This window comes from Nanorana parkeri, unplaced genomic scaffold (assembly GCF_000935625.1).
Source record: "Nanorana parkeri isolate BGI_ZX_2015 unplaced genomic scaffold, ASM93562v1 scaffold2305, whole genome shotgun sequence".
Lineage (NCBI taxonomy): Eukaryota > Metazoa > Chordata > Amphibia > Anura > Dicroglossidae > Nanorana > Nanorana parkeri.
This window is the reverse complement of record NW_017308573.1, coordinates 53,951-75,041: the sequence shown is the minus strand read 5'-3', so window position 1 is coordinate 75,041 and position 21,091 is coordinate 53,951. Positions and strand designations below refer to the sequence as shown.

Below are 21,091 nucleotides of genomic sequence, written 5' to 3'. Positions count from 1 at the left end.
CAGAGGTGGAGCAGGGAGTTTACACTCCCAGAAGTCGGGGGGGGGGCCCCCATGATTTGTAGTTCTGCCCCTGTTTTTAGGATTTACATACACATTACCATAAACTGCATGAATGGAAGAATCTGTTAATTTCATTTGTTCATACCACAAGCTGTATGAAAGAAATCTATTAGTGTATGGCCAGCTTAAAGGAGATTTATGAGGTGAGTGATTTTTCACTCAGCCTCATAATCTGAGCCGACCTGTGACAAAGAAACTGTCACAGGTCGGCTCAGTAGATGGGGAAGTGAGCGAACACATACCATCGCTCGCTCACTTCTCGATCCTGGCCATGCAGGGAGCCGTGACTGTCACTCACGGCTCCCTGCAGGGATTCCCTCCCCTGTCCGATCCTCCAGCGCTGACTGGCGGAACGGACGAGGGAGGGGGCGGGCACAGCTGGCTCTGCATAGGCAGAGCTAGCTGTCAATCCCGCAGCTGGGTGGATCCCGACAGCAATGTCGGGATCCGTCCCGGCTGCAGCGTCTCAGTATACCGCGAGCTGTAGCTCGCTGTATACTGAGCTTTGGGTGACGGGAGAACGCTAGTTTATGTCCTCCTGTGACCCTTAGGAGAACTATGGGGAAAAGTCACTGGCCTTGAACAAGTATGGAAATCATAAAGTCGGACTGTACTTGGAACTCTTTACCTATATAATACAGTGCATCGGTATGTCAGCTGGGGATCTAGCATTTTCCAAAAAAAGCTGGCAATGGCAGCCAAACATATTTCTTCAGCACCAAGCAAAAGTACAGTGGTACCTCGGTACACGAACTTAATTCGTTCCACGATTCTGGTTGCGAATCAAACCGTGATCTTGACTAGAGGAAGCCACGACCACGTGTCAGAGCAGGGAAGATGGCTGCGGTTGTGTTCGTCACAAGATGCGGAGTTCGCAAGCGGAAGCAACATTTTGCAGAACTTTCTGTTCGTGAACCGAATTGTTCGCGAACAGAAGCGTTCATGACCTGAGGTACCATTGTACAGCACTGCACCCTGATCTGTGGCCTGGTGCATTTAATTTCTCCCACCCTTCACCAGTTCCACATTGCTAGTAAGCAATGATCACTCAACCTCCTGCAGTATGTTACACCACAATGCTGCCTCTGTAAGGTTGTGATTTACACTCTTGGATATAAATATTATACAGGATTTCTATAGCGCCAACAGTTTGCGCAGCGCTTTACAAAATGGAGGGAGACAGTACAGTTACAATACAATTTAAATACAGGAGGGTTACAAGGGGTCATTTGCCCTTTTTAAAAAGTACAATTTGCATAGCTACTAAAAGATTCAGGCCCGGTTCACACCTGGGCGTATTACAGGCCGTATGAACGCGCTACAAAACGTGCTACGCCCAAAGAATTACAGGAGCTTCTTTGGGGCGTTTTTGTCACTGGTTTCCATTGGGATACAGCCAAGTAGCCCTCAGAAACGTGCATTTTTTTTTTTTTAACCACGAATTGCATGACACGAAACGCGTGACAAATGCGCATATTCGATACGCCTAGGTGTGAACCCACCCTCGAGTTTTCCCATTTCAGGGTCCATTCACGCCAGAAGCATTGGGGCTTCCAGTGCACTCCCATGCACAGACAAGGCCATTTACCTTTGTGTCCAAACGGACCGCACTCCAAGGATCTCCAATAATAATCCAAATCATGAATAAGTCTATCGGTAAAACGCGTTAGTGGATTTTGGTGTACTGGGGGTTTGCGGTGGTGTATATCCATATATTGACATTTCATTGTGGATTTTATTCATGTTTGGATTATTATTGGAGATCCTTGGGAGTGCCGTCTGTTTGGACACTGAAGCAGTTGGAGGTGAGACAGCACCTGTTTGACCGGCACCATTGGAGGCTCCAGAAGACAATTGTTACCGCTGCATCGGAGGGGTGAGGTCTCCTGGTGTCTTTAAAGGCAATTTTAAATTGGCTCAGTTCCCACCAATGCATTGCGATAGTGTGCGTTGAAAAAAAGTACTGTATGCATTTTTTTTTCTCTGCACGGCATAGTGTGACACAGTACAGCCACTGTGCGCCACTCTGTGTTGATGGAACATAATGAAATGTCCCTCGTGTAAAGTAAACAGTGCGATGCGTTGGGATCAGCGCATCTGCACTGTACCTGTCAGTACACACCAACGACCATGCATTCGGAGCAGCTGGCTGGTGTGACTGAGTCTTGAAAGGCCCACCCCAAATAAAAAAAAGGCACATAAGGGGATCCTGTAGGATGAGTCTGCTGCTGTTTTGTGGAATTCTGTGCCAAGGTCTCCCTGACATAGTTTCTGGTTCTATTCCTGGCCACCAAAGTCTTGGGCATTTCCAGAGTGTTGCATTCTGCGTAATATAAACTTATTAAAAATTAAACCGGAAGAGTCGGCCACAGCAAGTCCCCGAAAGTCATAAGACACTGCTAGCATCTCCTAAACACTGAAATATCAGTTTTGGGTGACGGGACCTTTTAAAGAACACTTTATATAATCGTATAAAGGTCATGCTGACTACAGAGCCTTATGTATGAAAAAGACACTGACGGAGGCTGCTGTGCTAGAACAGAGGGCCAGTAGAATGCATGGCCTGCTGGAGATGGGAGTATAAGATGTCTTGCCTTAGAGGCCTTTCGTCTGTATTTCATTATCCTGATAGGGTCACTTTAACAATACGGGGCCAATTTATTATTTAACCACTTGAAGACCGCGGTGTTACACCCCCTTCCCAACCAGGCCATTTTTCAGTATTCAGCGCTGCGGTACTTTGACTGACATTTATTCCGCAGATCGGCCAGCGGATCCCGGGATTGAAGGTGAGGGGTCAGGAGGGGGGCGGCACTCGAGCGGTCTGGAGGGGGGCGGCACGCCATACAACCGATCGGCGGCTATAGAGCCGCCGATCGGTTGTATGTGAAACAGCCGTTAACGGCTGTAAAAACGAGCGAGTATTTCCTGGAGACGGCAACCCGTTGATGCGTCCGTTTCTTCAACTGGTTAAATCCCATTTCCAGACTTTTTTTTCATTTTGTTTTGGATAGAGTTATTTTCTATATTATTGTATTTGTCTCTGACCCCATTAGGAAGACTCGCACAATTTCTGTCCCTGTGACACCAGGACAATGGAGTGGGAGTACAAGGACCGGAAGGCACAGACAGCAATAAATACATTGTCTGATGTTCTAACTCTTTCTTGCGCTACTTAAAAAGCTTTTTTGTCTTTTCCCTTTGCAGTTGCTGCCTGTTCTGAGGGGGAAATAAAAAAAATCTATCCAACACGGACACACAAGCAGCAATGAAACCCTGATAGAGGTCCTAACCCTTCACTGCTCTAATAAAATAAAATACAATGTTTTGGCTGGAGTTGGGCCTAAAGTAGAATTAAACTCTGTCATTTTTTCAGTAATGAATCCAGATCATATAGATTGCCCAGCAGAGTATTTCTTTAAATTTTTGCCCAAGCATTTACAGCCATCATGTTTCCAAACAGCTCCAACTCATTCAGCTCAGCTTCCCTGAACTTCATGTCCAATACAAGATCACAAGGGACAGCATAGTCTACAGCAGCCATCCATCTACTAGCTTGGGGAAGGAAGGAAGGAGAGGGGACCAGTGAAGTGGCTTGCCTTGCTATGCCTGGGTGTTTATGGAGATGCCCACACAAGGATGGCTCCATAGGACCCTGCAAGGGAAAGGAGCCACCTAAATAGAGGATAACAGGGCCAGTGCTCAAGGGACCAATTGATTCTGCAGGAAACTAAAACTTTTAAACATTACAAAAGAGGCATCCATTGTAAGTTATTTCATCAGAATCTGAAGTAGCTTAAAAACCTTTAGAGCAGTGGTTCTCAACCTGCGTAACCTCAGGACCCATATTTGTCCTTGGTCATTAAGTCGTGACCCAAGTTGCACTGCAATGGAACGCACGGCATTGTGATGCGGGCAATAGAGCTATGGGTGGCAGATGCTTTTGGGGTGTCATTTAAATGAATGGCAATTCACTGCACCTCCCACATCAGAACATGCGGTACGGTGCATTAATTGGATGGGACTGTGTGATTAACGCACTGTACTAGTGTGAATGGGCCCTCAAAAACACTGAGACGCAATCTCACACACTCAGACATTCTCACACAGACACATGCACACTCCAAAAATCCGTCTCCCTACCTTACGAGAACTGGAGTGGATCCTCAGCCTGTGGTGCACACACTGTAGAGGTGCCAGGAGCCAGAATGTAAATTCACTCTGGTGGTAGTTGCAAATTTTTATGTTGCGCAATATTAGCGCAACTCCTCATTAAACCCCAATATTTAGTGAAAAATGTAATTAAATGCCCCAATCACAACAAAATACCAATTTTTTTAATGAAATATAAAAGATGAGGTTACAACGAGTAAAACGATACCCAACATGCCCAGGTTACAAATTGCGTGCATCCGTAAAACGGCGAAAAACCCCAGTACCCCAAAAAGTCCATAGAAGACGCTTTAAAAGCCCCCACAGGTCATCAATTTAGAGATACCCCAAAATACTGGCCCTAGAATTATTGCTCTCAGTCCGGTGTGCGCGGCGATACCCAACATGTGTAGCGCGTTCGTCGTTTTCATACGTAGGCGCACCCGACGCGTGTTTACGTGGCGACGCGCGGGGGCGGGGGACTTGTAAAAAAATTTTTTTATTATTATTAGATTAATTTTATTTAATTCTGTTTAAACAGCCCCGATGCTGGCGACGTACACTGTACGTTGTCAGTCACGAAGGGGTTAATGACTGATGAGCAGTATCTGCTGGCCTCTAGTCATATGGAAGTAGCTCATTGTTCATCTTATGTCCATAGATACATGAATATCACTTTCTTGTAGTACTACTGACCTTATCATTACTGGTATATTAAATTGTTATCCATTCTTTTCTCCCCAGGGAAAATGTCCACCGGAAGCTTGGGATGAAAGCACAATTGAACTTTTTCTGCACGAGTTGGCTGTGATGGACAGCAATAATTTTCTTGGCAATTGTGGTGTTGGAGAGAGAGAGGGAAGAGTTGCCAGCAACATGGTTGCCCGTCGGCATTATAGGTACGTCCAGTTATAAAAGGGTTGGCTCACACCTGGTGTGTTTTACATGCATTATCAGTCCATTGCCTCATACATCAATGAGTCAATAGTGAGACATGGGAGGGTTCAGGCTAAAATGATGACTTCCGTTTTGAAAATGCTGTTTGTACAGATTTTGGGGTTCCTGGAGGACCACTGACAGCTGAAACTATATGCAGGCACCTAGAGGTGTCCTTATTTTTCATGCAGACCTTGAAATTGAACATCAGGCAAGCAGCTAAATACACAAATATAATTGGGAACTGTTTTACCTGCCAGTTGCAATCCTGTCTGGCAGAGGAGGAAACCCAATCTTATCTGCCGTAGTTCACTTTCACTTACAGGTCTTCTTCCCACCACCACCTGGTGACTGAACAGTCTGGACATGCCATCAGTTGTTTTACGAGCCCTGAAACTCGGAGTGCTCTGTTATGGTTTGTAATTTCTTGAACTTTTGCTATTGGTCTACAAAACCACCATTCATATTGGCCACCAATGTAAGAGATGGAGGCAAGCTCAATTACAGGAACTGAAGCTGAGATTTTGCTTGAAGGGGAAACCTAAGAAACTGACTAAATCTATGTGTAGTAACTACCGGGGTGAGAGTTGCATCTGCTGAATTACTTTGGCAGTAATCTACCTGGTGCTTATATTTGCGCAAGCATTTAAAACTGGGCTGCAGGCAAAAAGCTAACCGCAGCTAGAAAAGTTATATTAATTGTCTTCCTTGTCAAAAGATTTGTAATTTTGATGAAGCAGTCTTGTCATCCACATACCCCAACAAAGCAGTGTAGCCAGGACTGTGACCTAACTTTTCTCAATCCTGTTAAACAACATAGAATGGTCACATAGCTTCCCTTCTGACTTATTTGCTGAGTTAGCCTTCCTCTGTATTGCCTTCTATGTTGTTGAGAATCTTACCTAAAGATGAGCTGTGGCTGATTCCAGAAGTATTTGAAGATTAAGCTAAAGAACTGGCCATAGTAACTCTGGGCAAAATGTTTCTTAACCCTTGCTACCGACACTGCAAGGGTTTAGTGTTCATTTGTGCCTAGGTGCTAAAAAAATTATACTCGCCCAAGCCAGTCCCAGAAACCTGTCTCTTGCTCCGCTGCAGCGATGGAATGTGCTTTGGCATCCTCGCATCCTATACACTATATACCTATAGAACATGATGATTTAAGGATCCTTAGACCACTGCAGTGGAGGGGGAGAGAGGCTCCAGGGACCTGTCTAATCGGGTGATTATAACTTCTATCTATTTAGCACCTAGACACAAACGAGCACTTAACCCTTGCCATGCAGGGTTCGCACCAATAGAAGGGTTAAGAATAATTTTGCCCAGACTTCTGCTTTAAAGTGACCTGTTGCTGGCTTCCTTCTGAAAATGCTACATTGCCTAGCTGTGTCTGCCTTCAGTACTTTTGCATCTCATACCCAGAACATGCATGTTTATAGAAATGGGTGTTAGAATTCTTTATCTCCTCTACTTTTTTTTAATGGCCAGCACAAAAAAAAGCATCAGAATGGCAGCCAGGGAACTAGCATTCTCAAAAGTGGCTGCCTCCATTGTTCTTGCACGACTGATACCCTTTGAAGGGAGTTTGCAAGGATAGACTTATAGGAGTCTGCATTGTTGACTTCTGCTGATTCCTCACTGTACTGTACGCTGCATTCTGCTGACCTCTCCAGTGTGTACTGTAGCGTGTTTATATTCTTTACATTGCTTCATTTCGTACAGTTGGGCAGGAGTTGGGGGTGCATTGGGTACCCACTTCCTCCCATGAAAGAAAGATTTCATATAATGGGAGGCCCAGCTACTCTCCCACCCATGAAAGACAGATCTCTCATGCACAATAAAATTAGAGGAGTGACCTGCCTTTTCATTATTACTCTTGTAAATTCACTGGGATACAGTGTTATCTTAAAGGGTTCCCTTCTGACACGTGAATAACTGTACCTGCTGCTCATATAGCTGTGTGGCTCACAGCTCCCTTCCTCCTCCTGTAACCACAATCCAGATGAATGGAAGCACCACATCAGTCCAGGAATTGATGTGATTTTCTGAACCATGCAGTGACACTTCCCTAGTTTCAGCTTGCAGGTGGCATCTATCAGCCATAGTTGTTCTCTGGGATGCTAATAGGGATGCACACTATCCACAGTAGAGCGTCTTGTGAGGACCCACCAGAGGGTGCAAACCTTGGGGCATGTTGTGGGGGTGTCATCCTTTATTCTTGCGTCACTGCTTGCCTGAAACATGCATGTGCATTCTATATGTCCTAATACCTTATGTATGCATGTTTGTCACAGGTCATTGACTTACCGGGTAGTGAAGGAAGGATCAGGATGACAACTCTGCAAATCTACACAGGCAGCATCAATGTCTCTTTACAGGTTCATTTTAAGTCTGAACCTAATTAGATGTTTATTAAAAGGGTTGCATGTCATTATAAATTGAATTAAAATGAGTACCTCAAGCCTGTCTTTCTACAAGCTTCCAACACTCGCCTGTAGGGTTCAGTCTGGGTGAAGGAAGGGCAGCTCTGTGAGCCAGTCACATTTTTACTGCACTGCCTAGTGCTTTCAATTAAACACTGGAAGCTTGCTGACAAGGGGAGGGCAGAGTGATGACCCTGACAGTGTGGTAAGGCTCATTTATTGTCCAGGAGTAGGTTAGAGGACAAGCAGCACTGCAGTGGAGGAATGTTATGATGCAAACATTTCTAAACTCGGGCATGGGTGCCTGGATCACAAGCCTGGCTGAATACAAATGCAAATATTTTAATGGGACAAACCTGGCTATACTTTTAGCTGTTCGTCTGAATTTTAGCTTCTATTGCTGGTACCCGATCAGCAGAAGGTATAGTGTTGACATTTCTCTTTTTTTTTTTTTTTTTCCATAGTACTGTACAGATGTGACCTCTACCCCAGTGGTTTATCTAATTACACAGCCTTTCCCAAGGGGCATCATATCTGGTATCCCAGGCCACTGAGTCACGACTTCACAGTCTCTCCTTTTAGAACATTGGCTGTTTTATATTTATTGGGAACATATATCATCTGTCATGGCTGATTGAGTCTGAGTCATTCCAAGTCATTTTTTTTTTTCATCTGCAGACTCATCCATGGAATCGGAAGATCAGGAGACATCGCTGCGGTACAGCCTAAAGCTGCCGGCTCCAGTCTGTTGAATAAGCTTACCAACTCGGTGGTGCTGGATGTTCTAAAAATTGCAGGCAGGTGGATTTGCAAATTACATTTCAAACCGTGTCAAAGTGCAGCCCATTGAGAAAGGGTTCATTACAGCCCTGACTTACAATTACAGGTGTGCGAACGGCGACAAGCTGCTTCGTGGTTCCCATGGCAACTGGGATGAGCTTAACCCTGTGCTTCCTTACACTTCGACATAAGAGGCCGAAAGCAAAGTACATCATCTGGCCACGGATAGACCAGAAATCTTGTTTCAAGTCTATGATCACTGCAGGTAAATTGGGAAATGGGATCCGCTAGGTAATGAATGTATTGCTGACAAAGCCAGGTGTCCATAGGTCACTTTGCGTCCATTAACAAGAGAAATAGGAAGACTGCCATGGCTGACCTTGCTTGAAAATGAAAGTCCTGTGGCGGTTGTCTTGCTGATACTTTGGCTTCAGTCCTTTGAGCCACTGACCTGGAACTTTGTACACGAATAAGACATTTTGACTGTTCTCAGCCTTTCATTTGCTGTATTTCTGGTTTAGGTCTTAGACTCGTAAATACTGAAGTCAAATACAGCCAAGTAACTAGAGCTGCAGCTAATGATTATTTTCAAAATCGATTAGTTAGCCGATTTATTAAGTTCGAAAAAATTGCTCCAGTGATGGACTACTAGTTTGTACTGAGTGTAGCCCATCACAGGAGAAAGCTTGGAGCGTTGGAAGTAAAAAAGAAAAACAAAAACTGTGGTGTGCAATATAGTGAAATGAAAAGTGTAAAATTATACAGCAATGAATGCAGAATGGCACCGGCTACAGAGGACTACAAATCCCAGCAATACATTATACAGCGCAATGCAGAATACCTCCAGCTATAGAGGACTACAACACCCAGCAATGGCACGCTTACCTAACTGTTCTTCCAGCAACTTGTTTCTGAGATCGGGCTTGTCTATCGTCGGCTGTCATCCGCCCACACCTTCTCCTCCTTACTTCTTCCCCCCGTGTCCCTGTGCCGATCGTGGATTTGGGTGGGCGTTGAGCGTGAGGCGGGGAGGAGGTGTACGCGTGTGGAGCGTGGGTGCGGGCGGGCGGATCTGGCAGCGGCGAGGGGGAGGAGGTGTGGCGCGCAGCTGTGTGGAGCCGTGAACAGGGCCAACCAATCGGAAGCCGATTAATCGATGATTGAAAAAGTTGACAACTTTTTCAATAATCGATTATAATAGAGTATGTCGATTAGTTGTTGCAGCCCTACAAGTAACTAGCATTTTCAGTGAGTGAAGCCTGCCTGCATACATCTCTAATGACAAGGGTACTTGAATGGCAGCTCGGGCAAGTGTCTGTAGGTGCTGCTGGCAGGTGTTAGCTCTAAGGCCCCTTCCACATGGGCTTTCCGATCAGGTCCACCTGTCAGTTTGTCAGGAGGACCTGATTGGAAGCCCGATGTCTATGGGCAGCCGTATCTAAATGGGTGGGCATCCATTTTACTGGGCCTGATCGTACCGGATGAGGGGAGTTACAGGATGTAAAGGGACTCCCGTTTGGCTGCCCATAAACTTACATGGGTCCGATAATGTCATTTTGTTTTTCTCAATCGCAAGATGCAGAGGGAAGAAAACTGCATGGACACAGATGTCACAGCGGTGGTATCCGTTCTGCTCAGGAGCGGATCCGTGCACAGGGGGGTGTTGACTAAGATGATGGGTGGTGGAGGAAGATATTTGGCTGGAATGGAAGGAGGACACAGCCCGTGATGTTCACCGACAGTCCAAAGTATAGTGGGCACGAGGAGGCACACATAACTGTTTGGTTGGAAATTCCCTGTTTGCTATAGCAGGGGTAGGCAGCCTTGTAGTTCCACAACAGCTGGAGTGCCAAGTCCCATGAGACAATGCAAGACTCTGACAGCCATGGCCTTGGCTCCCAGAGGCAAGAGGCCTGATGGGATTTAAATTTTCACCAAGGCTGGGGTGCCAACTTTGCCTATACCCTGCACTGTAGTATTATGTTGATTATTTACAGTATAATATTTTAGTGTAGAGTATAAAATGCTTCTGTTTGCAAATATATAATGTTTGTTCTGCACAAGATTTGCACTTTTAGGTCTGTTTAGGCCAGAAGAAAACCAAAGCGTTGTTTCCCCTCCCCCTTTAATATGGTTTCTTCATTTTGCCTGTCTGTCACAAAGTAGATGTTTTGTTTATTGCCTTATGAACTGGCGTTTTGTTCTTTATAAAGGTTTTGAGCCAGTAGTGATCGAGAATTTGCTGGAAGGGGATGAGCTACGCACAGATGTGAATAGTGTAGAATCTCGAATCCAGGAACTTGGAGCAGAGAACATCCTGTGTGTTCACTCCACTACATCATGCTTTGCTCCTCGTGTGCCTGACAGGTAGGTTGTCCCTGTGACCTCTCTACTGTGTAAGATGACCATATATCCAAGATGAGCATCTCCTGATCTGTTTGGTTCAGACAACGTTCTCATGTCTATAAGAATGACAGACACCCCCAAGGAAGATTGCATTCAATAGGAAAGATCACTGCGACAGGTGGGGCACCTCCAGATGGTTGGATCATTCCTGCAAAATGTCTGTGGCCACAGACAGCACAATGGTGGTAGCCAGGATCTTTTGTCTTAAGCCGGGTGTACACACTTATATTTTCTTCTGTTCCGCTGTCAGAATACCCAAATGGAGCTAGCAGCTAATTGGCTGAGAATTTTCTAACCGCCTCCTTTGATCAGCTGATTGAGGGATGACGGGCAGAAGGGTGCTGCCAGCGGTACCCACTGTGTGAATTTTTTTTATCTGATTAATCAGGAACAGTGTATACCCGGCTTTAGCTTATATATGTGGCTCAGGTTAAATTTGCATTCGGTTGATGAAAAAGTTGTTGCTGTTTCTTCTTTAATTAGAAGAAAAGGGTCACGGCTCTGTCTAAATGTCTGATTCATAGGCAGCTTGTCAACAGAATCAGCCGGCTCCATGTAATGGAACGGTATTACGCAAGCTTTTTTTAGTTTCATTTTGTGATTTAAGTCAACATCATTAATTACCCTCTGGTTTGTACACCTACTTCTGAATGCATGCTCAAGACCTAGGGGACCAATGAAGCGCTCTTTACTCCAATATGCACGTTTTTAAGATGATTAAATTCTGCACCATTTCAAAGTCCAATATTTTTACCCAAAAAAGCAGCAGCTGCATGAAAATGACATAAAATAAAAGAATTGGCAAAAACCAAAGCAGCACTATAAATAAATATATAAATTCAAACAATTACCATGCATGAATATCCAGTTTAATTATATCACCATGAAATCTGTCTAGTCCTATTTGAAGCAATTAGAAATCCAACTAACATTGTAAAAAAACAAAATCCATGTAACTGCAACTTCATTAAATTCCATCCATTGTGAAATGTGAAAAGCAATTACAGACTTTGCTCCCTAATGTTGTTGGCTGGCCTGGAAAGCATTATGGGTGGGCTCAGCAACAAATAGTACTGGGAAACAAAGTCAATATTTGCATATTGGTGTCCTGGAATGCGGAGATGTGTCCAGGCCCCAGAGGTATCCTGATATTCACTTACTACACCTGACTGTCAGTAATTGCCTCGTGCATAGCTGTGCCTCTGTGGTGGGTGTGGACGACAGGCAGTGTATCTGGTCATTTTGCCTAAATGCTGATGTGTCCATTTTTTTTAATTTTTCAAACCTGATAAAAAATTGGTAGGCTGACATTCACACTACAGATCATTGTTTCTGGATATTTCTCTTTACACATGTTTGGGCATTTTCATTTTTAAAGACTAACATCACCTTTTAGATCAGGAGTTGGCAACTCCAGCCATCCAGCTGTGCTTTAATTACAAATCCCAACATGCCTCTGCCTTTGTGAGTCATGCCTGCAACTGTCTCTCATAGGACATGTAGTTGCACAACAGCTGGAAGGCCAGAGTTGCCCTCCACTGGTTTAGACCATGTTTTATGTTAAACCCATATTCAGGGTGTAACGTGAAACATAGTCACATTGGTATTGATATTCAGCAACACGGACGAGGAGAAGTCTGTAGGAACCAGAGCATTGCCCCACGATCCACTGATCGCGGTTGCAATGCTTTACTGGCTCCGATACAAAACAAAATAATAAATGCACATTTTTTTTAATGTAGAAGTGTGCATTCATTACTTTTTCTCAAACTGCTCTTTCCCTTTTTTAGTTTTATGCTTTTATTGTAATTGTGTACACGTACCTCTTAGAGGCCGTTTTTAGTATTTGCTACAACTTTTAAAACATTTAGCAATGGTGCGTTCTAGTCAGAATTAAAAAATAAAGTGTATCTAAAGTCGAGAACCGTAATGCAACACATTGCAGCTTTCAGGCTCTCCTTCCTTTTGCACTTTACCTGGTGATCCTGCCAGTAACATCATTCCTATGCTGACAACGCTCACTCGCCAAACTGCATCTATGGAAAAGCAGTGTTGTCACCTTCTGGTGACTAAAACCTTCCATTCTCCTTTTCTTCATAACAAGGAGTTGTGTTGTCGGATAACTGGGAACAATATACCTTATAAGACTGCAGCAGAGGAAGGTATAAGCTGATGTTGGCAGAATCAAGAAGTACTTTTTGCACTTCTTTAACGGAACCAAACCCTTTCAATTATATATAGAACAGACGAAAAGGGAACAATTAAGAATTATTTATTTGGGTTTACACACCTTTTAGGTCTTGAGATATAATAAAGTGCCAGTTAAACCTTCAAAATGCATTCAGGTACCCTAACTATTAACAAAAATACAGCTTATCTGTGTATCGCTCATCTATAGATCCTCAAATCATCTCTGAATTGGTTCTGACACTGTCCTGGTGGCTACTTTTCTTCCCCATGGTCCCTGTGTGTGTTGTAAAGTAGTCACCGCTCCAAGCTCGCTCCTGTGATGGACTACAAATTTGTAAACTAAATGTGAGATTGTAGTACATCCCATTCTATGGTGGGCATTCTGATGATCTGAGAACCTTGCTGTTGTGTGGAGGAGAGCTATTTCCAAGCACATCAAATGCAAGCTGCTGGCACTCAAATACAGAATGCTGGATATAAATGTCAGTGCTAAACAGTTTCTAAAAGGCATCAGTTAGATCCAACCTGTCTGAAACTTAAATGCAGTTGGCTGGAAGTTATAAAGCACTTTTATTCAGGAACTGCACATCCATTGACCCTGTGATGTACTCTCTTAATCTGGCCGCTGTGAATTAGAAGACGTGCTTTAGATAAACTGACCAGACTTTCTGATATATTGTTTGCTCACTGCTGCCTGGAATTGCTATCTGAATAGGTTTCTGGAAGTGTACAAATACCTGATGGAATAAACAAATTAAACTCTCCTTGTGCTTTGTTTAGGCTGGAAGAGTTGGCAGAGATCTGTGCCAAGTATGACATTCCACACATTGTGAATAATGCCTACGGCGTTCAGTCTTCAAAATGTATGCATCTAATCCAGCAGGTATTGCCACTCATGGGATTATTATTGGGTGCAGCACAATAAGAATTGTTACCTATATATAGTAAAGTGATCCTGGTGTATTATCAAATATTGGTTCTTGTGGGATTTAAATAGATTTTCCAAGGCTAAACAAATTTCAGTCCTTATATTTAAAGTCAAACTCTAGCCAAACAAACATTTTATTTTGGATAGACTGGGCAAGCCTTAGCACCTCTTAACCATTTGTTCTCTGTATGTGTATTCAAGGGGAGGGGGTGTTCCATTTGCTTCTTGTCAGGACATGAAGTGTTGTGAAATCTCTGACAGGGTGATGGGTAAAAACATTTGACTACAGTGGGAAGGGGTTAGAATTTCTGGAAATGTTTTTATTGTTGCCTGTGCCTTCCTGTCCTGGTGATAAGCTGCCCCTAATCTTGTCCTGTCTTTCTAGTGGAGTCACAAAAATAAAATTCATACAGGAATGTTAGCTTTTCCCTATCCTCTATTTAAACAAACTAAATAAGTACATTGCTGGTGCAAGGCCCTTTTTTTTTGAGGGCGGTATAGGTGAGAAAACATTACAAAGCTCCTAGGGCAGAACTGCTAGGATGCAGAGGAGGCAACTACTCCTAGACCAATGAGGACAGTGAGCCCTACAATGATGCACACTTCCTTTTCACCAGCTTTGGATTCGCATCACATTTTACATAGAATAAAGAAGTAGTTGTTACTACATAATGGGTATGGCACCACTGAAGGTGTGCTGACAGTGACCCAACTTAAAGTGAACCTGTGCCCAGGTCATGCACATTTAAGTGTTTACATATTCTGAGCAAAAGCCGAAAACAAAACCTCATTAATTTCTGTATCTATAAGCATTGTGAAGAAATTAATTTTTAAAGTTCACAACACAGCATTGCTTTTTTTATGGGAACAGATCTTGGCAGCCTGCCAGCCCTCTAAAGTAAACAACCGACAGAACCCGACTTCAGCGTGTTTGCTGTGATCCTTGAGAATGAAGAGTCAGGGATGGCTTGTTTTAAAGCTCTTTATTGCTTGTTAAGAATATGTAAATAGTTTAATGTCCATAGTCTGGGCACTTGTGCACTTTAAACACCAAAGCATTGCTGCGTTCACCAACGTTTGTCTAGGTACAAAACATTATTGTTAATGTATAAATCCCCGGACCCACAAAAACATTTTGAAATCCCCCAAATTCTAAATAGTGTGAACAGTAAAAACCGTAACTATTTAATTTAAAAATGATATTCAATATGTGTATATCCCTCCAGATATATTATGTCATCAGTGTACAATTAACGCCAAGCAAGGGTAAGCCTGAGACTAAATAATGTTGTTTGTGAAAACTATGACTAAGGTGCTTTGTACAATTTTATTACAAACTGGGAAATATAATCAGACTAACCCACAGTGCGCACAAATGACAGCACCAAATAATGTTGATACACACAATGACATATATACATTGCACAAATGAAAAGAAAGCGAGCGCCTGGGGCGACCCTTTTTAATTAACACCATGTCCATTGGACTGTGTAACTCAACACAGGCCCAATGACATGACAAACTAGAGTTTGCAGTAGGCTCCGTTTACACTAACATGCTGCATTGCTGGGTGAAAATGGAACATGCTGCATTTTAGCGCAGCGCAATGTGCCACGTCAAGGAAAACAAAACCTTTTTTGTTTCTGCTGTGGATAAAAGAAGCTAGTCAGCTCGGAGCTTTAAAATAAAAAGGCATGTAAATACACGCCAACTTGGGTGTGTTTATCGCGCATCAGTGTACACTAAGAGCAAAGCACATGGTATGGATCCAGTCTACAGTAATGCTGGGCACACACCTTACAACCATCGCAAGACTTTTGTCTTGCGATGGTTGTAAGGTACTTTAAAAAAACGTACGATCTGCCTATCTTGGACAGGCAGATCGTACTTGCGAGGATCGCAAGCTGCGCCCCCCCTGAGGGGCGGGCTTCCGATGACCGTAATGCCGAACGGGCAGTGTGCGCTTGCGCACACCGGCCCGTCTGGCTCTTATCGTACGAACATGCTACACACCCGCCGTACATCGTACGATGCTCGCCAGGTTTTCGAACATGTTCTTAAAGTTAAAAGTCGTGCGACCTTACAGTAGTCGAGGTCGCACGGCTTCCACACACCTTACGATGATCGTGGGATTTCCCGCGATTATCGTAAGGTGTGTGTGTGTGGGCACCCCAAGAGTGAGGAACAGCCTTTATGACCAGCCTCCACCCATGCCTTAACTTTAAGTCACTTTTGCTATAATCTCTTGCAATTGTGAATGACCAGTCAGCATTGCAGGCTGTGTTTATAGATCTGCAGGTTCCCTGTATGTTTACCGGCAGATCTATCTCACAGCCCTGCACTGCAGATTGTTTATTCCCAATAGTAAACGAACAGTCGGCTTAGAAAGGAGGGCAAGGGCTTAGTGTTTTGTGTATATACCCTCCCCCCAAAGGAATGATTGAGGTATTTTAGTTTTTTTTTTTTTTTTTTTTTTTTTTAAAGAGTTCTTCATTAATCCAGATATTTTCTTTATTGGGTTTTACCTTTTTATGAACAATACATTTAAAGGAGAACTATGAGGTGAGTGCTTTTCACTCACCTCATAGTTCTAGCCAACCTGTGACAATGAGACTGTCATAGGTCGGCTCAGTAGATCAGGAGGTGAGCGAACACATACCGGGTTCTGGATTCCCCGCTCCGATCTGCCAGCGCTGACTGGCGGAACGGACGGGGGAGGGGGCGGGTACAGCTGGCTCTGCTTCTAGATAGGCAGAGCCAGCTGTCACTCACGCAGCTGGGCGGATCCCGTCATCTAGGCCGGGATCCGCTGTGGCGTCACGGTATACTGCGAGCTGTAGCTCGCGGTATACTGAGCTTAGGGTAATGGGAGGACGCTAGTTTGTGTCCTCCCGTTACCCTAAGGAGAACTATGGGGAAAAATACTGACCCCATAGTTCTCAAGATACAGACTGTAAAAAAAAAAAAAAATGAAGCTAGTATATCTATGTGCAAAATAAAAGGCCACCCTCAGCTTGAATTTCTACTGAAATTTGAGCAGTGTAAAGCAAGCTTTTTGAAGATGCATATAAAGCAGATATTTGCAACCTTTCACAGACCTTATGACGTCAAAAAGTTATTCACCTAACATAAAGGTACAATGCCTGACTACTGCCAAAACTAGGAAATCCCAAGGAACCACAGCATAGCAGTGAGCAATTCCAAATGCAGTCCTATCTGTGCTTGTAATACTTATGGTTTTGCTTGAGTTTTGAGTTCATGAATATCTATGAAACTAAACAGATGGATAGATATATTTTTTTGGGAGGAGTTAATCTTTTTACGCATAAACAATACAAAACTAGAAAAAAAACAGCATAAAACGGGACTTCGTCCGTATCTCACATCAAGTACAAGCCAGATATGCTCAGACATTAATAGTTTGAAAATACAGGAACTATGCTTTAGTGAGCAGATAACAGCGCCCGTCAGGTCCCGGCCTACAGAAGGCTGAATAGTCAATCTGCAATAGTGCGAAGAAAAATCCGGCACGCGGCATATATATATATATATATTATATTAAAGTAGTTAAAAGAAAACTTTAAAAAGGAAGGGGGAAAGAGGGGACAGCCAGAGAGGATGTGAAAGGGAAGAAGCAAGAGAAGACAGGGTCGCAGGAGCCGAGCATTTGTTTAAATTCTATGGAGTCCCTCAAAACCAACTAGCCAGACCATGTCTCTAGAACAGGGATGGCCAAACTGCGGCCCTCCAGCTGTGGTGAAACTACAAATCCCATGAAGCATCTCTCTCCGGGAGTCATGTCTGTAGCTGAGAGAATCTTGCAAAGCCTCATGGGATTCGTAGTTCCACCACAGCTGGACGGCCGCAGTTTGGCCATCCCGGCTCTAGAACTTTGTTAGACCTGTTGTTGTCAAAAGCCACTAGATCCTCCATAGTGTAAATTTCATTAATGATCAGGGCCCAAGTCGTGAGCTTTGGGGGATGTTTGGACTTCCAGTGTCGTGAAACGGCGACTCTGGCCGCCAACAAACAGTGTTGCAGGATTCCCTTCTTAAGAGAGAAGAGGGATCCAGGGATCATTGAAAGGAGGGCCTCCTTGGGAGAGGGGGAGTATATCAGAAATGCGCATCCTGTGATAGGCAAAGACCGAGGTCCAAAACCCGGTGATAACAAGACAGCTCCACCATAAGTGAAGAAAAGATCCCACTTGTCCAGAGCATCTCCAGCAGCGATCAGATTCAGAAGGGTACATCTTGTGCAAATCCTGTGGTGTACGGTACCAAAGGCATACAATCTTATCTTATAACTCTTTTCCTGCATATATGAGGACATAGACACCTTGTGAGTCAAGACATAACATTTCCTCCAATCTTCAGAGCAAGAGCCACCCAGGAGATTCTCCCATTTTTGATTCAAATGGAGGACAATCCCCTGTCACCCCCCTCCCCCGTAGCAGCCCATACAGAGAGGAAACTATGCAGAGGAATGTTAGAAGTGGACATGAAAGTCTAAAGGGGTGTAAGTGCCAATGGTATAGGCCGGAGGGATTTTATGTTCCGCAAGAAGCCACACAGCTGCATGGAAGAGAACCAATTCTCTGTACGAGACGGCCTGTCAGGAGTACTTGGCGGATCAGCAGGGTGGTCAAAATAGTCTACAACATGACGCAATTGGGGCCAAGAGTCTCTAGAAAATGGGCCAACAGAGGGAAGGTGAATCCCCGGGCCAAAACCTGGGTGATCAAAAAGCGGGGTAAGGGGGTCCAAGCTAGGGGCAAGTTTTAGTCAGGTCAATTGTCCCATACCGAAAGCAAGGGCAGCGACAGAAAAAGCAAGTTAACCAGTAATTGCTGCCACATAGAAATCTGTGTAGTAGAGATGTTATCCATAGAAACCTGTTTTATTATTTGCTGGTTTTAGGCACTTCATAATATTTTCCACTGGTTTTGATTTGTAATAATTTTTATCTGCTAAATATTATGCATTCCCTTAATCTCCTCCCTTTTTTTTTTTTCCATTATTATTTCCAGGGAGCTCGTAAAGGGAGAGTAGATGCTTTTGTGCAGAGCTTGGACAAGAATTTCATGGTTCCAGTAGGTGGAGCTGTTATCGCTGGTTTCAACAATTCCTTTCTGGAGGAAATTAGCAAAATGTACCCAGGGAGAGCATCTGCCTCTCCATCTCTGGATGTCCTAATAACACTGCTGTCACTTGGTGCAAGTGGATATAAGAATCTCTTGACAGAAAGGAAGGTAAGCTGTTGTGCTAGAGAAAAAAGGAGGTCTGTTTAAATCTGAAGAGGTTAATTGAAGTTTGTATAAATGTCAGTCTGTAAATGCTGAGAGATTTAACCCAGTTGCTGCTATGGGTATTCCGGTCTCCTGGAAACCGCCTGCCTTTGCCTTGTGTCTGATTTTAAGAACACTTTGAACGAACAAGTCTTCCAGGCCAGGGAAAAGCAAGCATTGCGCTAAAAATGTATACCATGATAACCCATATAGAATGGCTAATAGTAATATGAACATCGCAGTATGGCTCAACGGAAGCAAATTTCTCATTAGTTGTATATTTACAATTGTGTGTATCCTTCTAAAATTATACATCATGTATCCTTTTGTATACCTCCTAGATAGAATAATAGGCAGGAATTATTATAGCTGGCGTCAAAAGCTGCTCTTCTAAAAGAACTCCATGTGTCACGTTTATACCAAGGCTGCAAAGACCGTCCGCTCTGCCCCAGACAGATGTGAAGTCTTTAAGGAGAAGTCTCACCTCCATTACAGTTGTCATTCAACTCCCACAGTATATGTTGATTTTTATCCCATTTTTCTGTGTGATGTAGAAACTGAGTTACTGACTTTGATAGCTCAGTCTTCATTCTAGGCCACGCTCTGTGAAGGAGATGGCCTCTTGAGTGACAGCTATTTTGCTGTCTCTGCACTTTCCTAACACAAGCACGGTCACAGGAATGCAGAGGTAGGGGGTATGCTCTCATTGGAATCGGCACTAGAACTGGAAGGGGGGCCCTTGTCTTGCATTGGTAAAGTGCAGGGACAGAAAGATGAGAGCTGTCAATCAGGCAGCCCATCAGCTTTTCAGAACGTGTTGCGAATTGGGGGGGGGCTGCTGTCACTGCATGGATCTCGACGTCGACTGCACACAAAACATGGAATAAAAAGCCACATACACTGTGGGAGTTAGCTGACTTAGTTAGTGAGACTTCTTCTGTAAGAGGAGAGCTAAACCCACAAACTAAATTGAGGTATTTGTTTTAGCTGACATTAAAGCGTTTCAGACTTTTTTTTTTTTTTTTTTTCCCCTTCATTTTTCATCTGGTGATCCGGCCAGTAATACACTTCCTGTGTTAGGGTGACAATGTTCACTCACTGTGCTGTGTCTTGGACTGGACTTATGTTAGGACTATAGGACACTTCACCCTCTCTTCTCTAACATGGGGAGGGGGTTAAATAGTCCACAGAGAGCTGAGCAGGCCTGATTACTGTTAAATGCAGAAGAGTTGAGAGCACAGTAAGCTTCAACTGGATTTCTTGCAGGATAAACCGGTACTTTTTTTGCACTTGAACAGATACTAAAAAGTTATTTTAATGGGTCATTTAACAGACTGTAAGAAAGTAAATAAGAGAAGTTCATTGTTGGGTTTTACATACACTTTAAATTTCTAAGTGGACCTGTTGCCGAACAAAAATCCGAGTATATAGCAATGAAGTACTTTTGCCAAATCACACCATGAACCTTTCTGTATAGACTGCATAATTTTAAAATGTGTATACTTAGATGAACTATATACAGAGCCGGTTTAAGATCCTAGGTAGGCTAAAACCTTTGAGTCACCCTCCCAAACCAACTTCACATGCTTTCCCTGTTCACATATTGTAATAATACAGTAATACCTTGGTTTACAAGTAACTTGGTTTGAGAGCGTTTTGCAAGACAAGCAAACATTTCTGAAAAATGTTGCCTTGATATACAAGCAATGTCTTGCAATAAGAGCAAAATTTTGTAGAAAAGCGCCACCCGAATAAGGCTGTAGAAGTGCGAGCGATGAGACTCTTTAACGACAACACAATGTCACATTGGATAGATTCCTTGTTAAGGTTTCACGAAATGAAAAAGATTCCATTGAGTCGAGAGATAGCAGTGATTCTGTTAGTGATAGTGAAAGTTGTCCTGCACAATAATTCTCCTCTCTCTTGTCC

General features: G+C 43.6%; 1 protein-coding gene across 1 annotated transcript in view; it reads left to right on the top strand.

Moving 5' to 3' along the window:
* Nucleotides 1-21,091, top strand: part of SEPSECS (Sep (O-phosphoserine) tRNA:Sec (selenocysteine) tRNA synthase) — a 42,077-nt gene that overhangs the window by 1,888 nt on the left and 19,098 nt on the right. The window contains exons 2-7 of the mRNA XM_018573264.1: nucleotides 4,957-5,111; nucleotides 8,250-8,368; nucleotides 8,458-8,616; nucleotides 10,565-10,718; nucleotides 13,728-13,830; nucleotides 18,905-19,126. Coding sequence (XP_018428766.1) covers nucleotides 4,957-5,111; nucleotides 8,250-8,368; nucleotides 8,458-8,616; nucleotides 10,565-10,718; nucleotides 13,728-13,830; nucleotides 18,905-19,126 — 912 coding nt within the window. The remainder of the gene's footprint in view (nucleotides 1-4,956; nucleotides 5,112-8,249; nucleotides 8,369-8,457; nucleotides 8,617-10,564; nucleotides 10,719-13,727; nucleotides 13,831-18,904; nucleotides 19,127-21,091) is intronic.